This window comes from Perissodus microlepis, chromosome 18, assembly GCF_051167445.1.
Source record: "Perissodus microlepis isolate ML-2025 ecotype Zambia chromosome 18, ASM5116744v1, whole genome shotgun sequence".
NCBI lineage: Eukaryota > Metazoa > Chordata > Actinopteri > Cichliformes > Cichlidae > Perissodus > Perissodus microlepis.
Window position 1 is genome coordinate 28,451,761 of NC_140478.1, and position 6,000 is coordinate 28,457,760.

A 6,000-nucleotide genomic window follows, 5' to 3' on the forward strand; every position below is an offset into this window, starting at 1 on the left:
TAGTCTAAAAACATAGCTATTAAAGTTAAGTGAGCTTCTAGCCAAGTTCAACAACAATTTCAGCTAGTAACCACAAAAAAGTCATGTGTAGCACCAGGCAATAAATCTAACCTTACTACTGTGAAGCCTGATTTAAATGGGATTTTTTTCCAGACCTTAAAAATTGTGTTACAAGTCAAGTCAGCCTTTAGGTTCAGTACATTATACATAACACAATCTATGCTCTAAGAATCTTAGAAAGATTCAATCTCCCCAATAATCACAAAGAAACTAACATTGTTCAAACTGCTTTTGGGTTAGGTAGCAAATTTTGTACTTTTTCACGAGGAAAATCTGTCCTTTCTTTTTGTCTAGAAGAGGTGTAGAAGATTGTGTCTAGATTTTAAGTGAAGTGTCAGCCTATTTGCTGGCTAGTTTTCTGTCTTACAGCTGCGGCAATCTGAAACTTGAAAGTCAGTGGAAATCTGTTACATCCCAGTCACAGAAATCACATATGGGACAAATACAACTGCACACACCAGCCTCTATAACATCATGTTAATCACACAGTTTCACTTTGACATTGCAGCTCATGCCCTACTACCCACGTCCGCTTTCAAGGAAAAATGCCACTGATTAAAAAAAAAAAAAAAAAAAGGTTTCACATTGTAAAACTATTTAAGAAATGCTCCTATCCTGCACGTCACTCTACCTTCTTCATAACGCTTTACTGAGTTAGTATTGTTTCAGCACACAAGGTTCACAGAGCAACTCTTTAAACCTGCCTCTCAACATGCAGAGATCTTATCCTGGCTGCTGAAGCTGAATTATTCAAAAGGAGAGGGAGAGGAGAATACAGTAGGACTTCTAGGTGGGTCACTATCATTACAGCAGAAAGAGATGAGCTTAAACTTAGCACACGGATGGGAAAAGCATTCATAAATTATGAAACCCGAGTTGCTGCTTAAGGTTTGTTCCTTAAAGGAGACTAGCCCGTTATCCACAAGTATTCAAATTACCACCACTGATAATTTGCATCAACTTCAATTCTTTGAAATAGCTGGAATAATAATAAAACTACTACCTGTAACATCTAACCAACTAATGGCATAATATCCATCAAGGGAATGACATAAGGATCAAAAGTGTTCTTAAAGCAGGAATATGTAAAAGCTTTAGTCACTCCAAGCCATGACTCCATTGAATATTTCAACACTGTAAGTGAATATTTATCAGATTATGATGATGTAAATGGTCAGCGCTACTGGAAACAATATTCTATGATCCTGCTGTTCCCCGGCATCATCTTATCTCACTAGACAACCTCGAACACTAAGATAATTCAGAGGTTATCTGCAGCTACAAATTTTCTTTTCTTTCCATTTGATCTGCATGATTTATGTGTCAGGTCCATCACGTCTCCCAACAGTCAGCTGGAACTGGCTCTGCAGTTTCCCTGTCCGTCCTGCAGGGCTGCTCACCCAGCCGTGCAGCTGAAGACAGCTCCTTCTCTGATGATTCTACCTACAGCCTTACATAACTTTTCAAAAAGTCCCCGAGTGTGATCTTCCTCTCCCTCTTTTCTCTTGCATTGCTGATTTGCTCCATCATTACCTGCACATACCAACTGAACCTTCACTATTATGAACCAAATAAAAGAGCAGAAACGTGGTTCTTTAATCCCTTTCTTCAAACGGGATATATACATTAGGCCTCCCCATTGCTAATTGCACTGACCTGGTGCCAAATCACCTCAGTCCTGCAAGTCCTCCTCCTGCAGCCTGCTGGCTAACTCGCTAGTAGGCTAATCTCTGCTGGCAACTTTCAGAGGCACGACCCCGTGGACTTGCAACTTGGATGCGAAGTCTACAAAAAGTGCGTGCCCAGATCGGCGTTAGAAATTCACGTTTTATGCTTCGAGGTTGCAGCCAAACGCGGACCGCTGTGTTGTGTGCCGCAGTTAGAAATCCCTGTGGAAGTTTTGTGGGTTTACAAACACAAGAACCACAATGGCGGTGCGCCTTTCTTTGAAAGCACCAACACACGGGCGAATGCACACACGCTCACGGTTTGGAGATGAGCAAATTGTGCAAAGCAAGCGCAAGAGAGTAAATACAAGCACCTCTTGTTGTTCACCCCCTCTTCTTTGCATCTGTGTGAACTTTGCGCCATATTGAGCGTGCCCGCAGAGCCTGCCTGCACGGCGCAATATTGTTTCCAGGAAAACAAAAGCCGCAAGAAAACAAAGTAGCCGCCACTCACCTTGGCGATAGCCTTCTTATATCTCATGACAGCCTGCTGGATGAGTGTGTGGACTTTAATATTCCCATCCCCGCACGGCACAACCACCCGGGTCCTGCCAAAACACACCGTGACTTTCATGGTTTAGTATCCGAGATCTTCACCAGATTCGGAGCAAAACCGAGAAGAGAGGAGGAGGAGAAATCCGCGAGAAAATTAAAAGGAGCATGGGTTTTTCGTTTGCTCTGCTCCGAGGCTGTCCCGGTATTCCTTCACAGAAGCGAGAGCTAACGGTCTTTCCGCCTCTCCCCGCCGGACGACATTGTTTTCTGCGTGTTTTCAGACCACCTGTTTAGCAGTGTCTCTCTCTCTCCTTCCTTCCTTCCCTCTCTCGATCCCAATCCCTCTCTCTCCCTCTCTCTCTGCTGAGCTAATGCGCGGTCATATGTTGCCTTCACGTGCACCTGGTAAAGTTTAACTAAAATTGACCAACTTAAATCAATTAAAGAAAAATCTACTTTAGTAATCAGTGCTCGACTTGGACCAGTTTGTTACAATCTAGCTATATGAGTCGGTAGAATGTGGTTATTTCATTTACCATGCAAGTTAAGGTTTATTCTATTGATCTGTTTATATTGAACCCTAAGCTTATCCAAAGAGGCTTTGTCCTTCTCCAAAAGAAAAACAACCAAGACCTCGTTAAAAATTCTATTTTTTAAGTAGATTTTCATTTACTCGGGTATAAAGTTAATTTTATTTCCCGAAAGGCCAGAAAAATAGGTAAAATGCACAGATTTCAGTTAGGTACATTAACACAGACTCATTACCAAAAACCAATTTTGACCATGGGAAAAAAATGCTGTTGGCCAAAATGTTTTTCTTGAGAAACTGAAATAAAATACGGACATGATGATACACACAGATACCACAACCTATTAGAGGTAGAACTGCTATTTCAGGATTGCAGGACTTACGAGCGGGACTTAAATGCAACCTCGGAGTTGCACCGTGACTCCGCGCTGTGGTCAGTGTGGGTAATGTTTGGCGCCCACGGGGCAGCGGAGGGAAGAAATATTGAGAATCAACACACTGAATGAAAATAAAGCCGAAACCAGCAACTTACTGTGTTTGTAATTCTGCCTTACAAGGACAGAAAGCTGTGTGAAATCCTCCAAAGTGAAACACTTTTGTTTCTTTGACTTAAGAAGCTGCTTTAAAGTTAAGACTTGAGTTTGGTTTTAAGGACGAATTAGGATTAGGCAGAGATTAAGTTTGGTAATAGGAAATGACTTAATAAGTAATTAAAGACTTGGGAATTATGTGTGTTTCCACCACCAGTGCACATTTCTTTCTATTAATCAGTGACCTATACTTTATTTTTCCCAACATCTAATTTGATGATACACCACTTATTAAAAGTTTCGTGTGTACCCAGCCCTTTACTACTTTCGTCTACTGCCTCACCTGGGATTAAAACAAGCCCCTTTACAAAAACCAGTCCAAACCCATGTGGGGAGCTTTCAGGAACAGCTTCCTCAGAACATGCATGGATCACATGGATTGCCTTCCTCTGGCTGAACACAGTGAGTTATAGTGCCAAGAAAGGATGCAGTGTGAGGTTTAGTACAAGAAAAGAGAACTGCTGAATTTGAAGTATGCAGAAAGTGTGTGTGTGGTTTATATGGTCAGTGTTTAAACAGGATTGCTCCATCATGTAGTGCCAGCATGCAGCTGGGAGGCTATTTTAACTCTTAACACAGCTGGAGTACTCACAGGCAACCAACCACAGCCACAGCAGCTGTTGCAATGGATTAAACAACCTCACCTTTGGATATATGAGCACTTGTTTATCATCATTTGCACAAAACATAACAGAGGAAATGTGCAATCACACTGTCATAACAAAAGAAAGTAACCTATAATTATAGTGAGGAGGGCAAATGAAGAAACATCTGACTGACGTTCTGGTACAGATATATGTAGCTGCAGAGCAACAGTGGATCCAGTTTCTACAACAAGCAAAGGGGTGAAGGGGAAAATGGCTTTGGCCTTCAACCTTTCTAGAGAAAGCAAGAACAGGTTAGAAAATCCACCAAATAAAGGGATATCCTGGCAAACAAAACAAGCAACAGTCATTGGCTGGCATTTATTCTATATTAAAAACAGCAGGAGTAAAAATAATAATGAGATGCAGAAGATGTAGAAGCTGACCATGAGTCAATTTTTCGGATGATTACACTTCCCAAAGTCAAAAATTAACTTCCATTCTTAATAGACAAGAAAGCCTGTATTTGATATGCCTCACAAGTAACCACACGCAGTACCATCAAGAAGTATTTGATCCCTTCCTGATTTCTTATTCATTTACATATTTCTCACACTTTCATGTTTCAGATCGTCAAACACATTTTAATATTTTATAACAATAACAAAATCAAGCAGGCTAAAAGATCTTAAAAAGCAACACATCATGGCCCGAGTTAAAAAAAAAACACCTCAAAGTCCTTGACATCTATCAGTCCGGAAGGGCTACAAAGCCATTTCTAAAACTTTGTTTCCCCAGTGAATCATGGTGAGAGCCCTTATGGACAAACGGAGAAAACCGGGAACAGTGCTGAATCTTCCTGGAAGTTACCAGCCTACTAGAATTATGCATTGACGACTCATCCACGAGGGCACAAAAGAACAAGGAGGCCTCACTTGCCTCAGTTAAGATCATGATTCATGAATAATGCTACATGTTACTGATCTCCAAGACTTTTGGAAAATATTCTGTGAACTGGCGATATATAACCTCTAAAGTCTTTTGGAAGGTTTCAGTCATGTTACAATTGTTATAAAACTAACAAAGCATTTTATAACAGGAACTTTATACCAGCAGTTAAATATGGTGGTGGTAGTGTGATGGGCTGCTACAAACTTCAATCTGTAATATAATTAATGTCTTGAGATACGCAAGCTAAAAAGCTCCTAGTTTCAAGAGGATTTAAAATTAAGTATCCACCAGTCAACATAACCAAGGACCATATGTGTTTCAGTAGTGACCTCTTGTGGTGCACTGCTGTGGTACCTCTTTAAGATGATTTTAAATCTTATTTGGCATAACCTTTATTAAAAGAACAAATATACTACTTCTTGGTAAGCTCAGTTATGGCATTTATAGAATTTCTTATGTGTATTGCATTTATTTAATATCATTTCCCCAAACAGAAACATCTTCCATTTGCACTTTCAATATAGTATATGGTTTTAGGATGCACAGTAAGCACAATAAACGCCAGATGAGATGGGCCTACCCCTTTGCAGACATTACCTGCAGTCTTTCACTTAGTATAAGATGCTACAATTGATCTTTTTAATCTGCAAATTAATACTTGGAAAAACACAGCTATAAAGCCTCTGCATCTTCATCATTTTGTGTATGGTTATCATGAGATGACATTACTTTACCCTCACATTTTAAACTTTGACTTTCCCGAAAAAGGCCATGCATCTTCCAGAAATATGACGGTCAAGCTGGAAAGGCCATGGCAGATGCTCAAATACCTCTTTGATGGTATTATCAGCGTGAAATTGTGTTGTGTAGTTATCCCAGGCTAATTTTGTGCTAAAGAGCTGTCTGGCCCAGGTCATATGTAATTCCCCGCTGTCAGGCCTTTGTGTCACCCCAGGGTCCCCCTTCTGTTGCTGGTACTTGGCCATCTGGAGACTCCATCCTCTGGCTACAGGATAGGCCAAGGAGATGGAGGAGGAGGAGGGAGCAGCAGTGGGGGAGCATTA

The 6,000-nt window shown here is 40.8% G+C and overlaps 1 protein-coding gene across 8 annotated transcripts in view; it reads right to left on the bottom strand.

The window, feature by feature from the left end:
* The window catches only part of pard3ab (par-3 family cell polarity regulator alpha, b), a 241,418-nt gene extending 238,789 nt beyond the window's left edge, over positions 1–2,629 (bottom strand). For all 8 annotated transcript variants that reach the window (XM_084911280.1, XM_084911277.1, XM_084911278.1 and 5 more), the window contains exon 1: positions 2,242–2,629. In XM_084911280.1, the coding sequence (XP_084767406.1) occupies positions 2,242–2,361 (120 nt within the window). In that variant the 5' untranslated portion in view covers positions 2,362–2,629. The remainder of the gene's footprint in view (positions 1–2,241) is intronic.
* Positions 2,630–6,000: the final 3,371 nt, after the last annotated feature.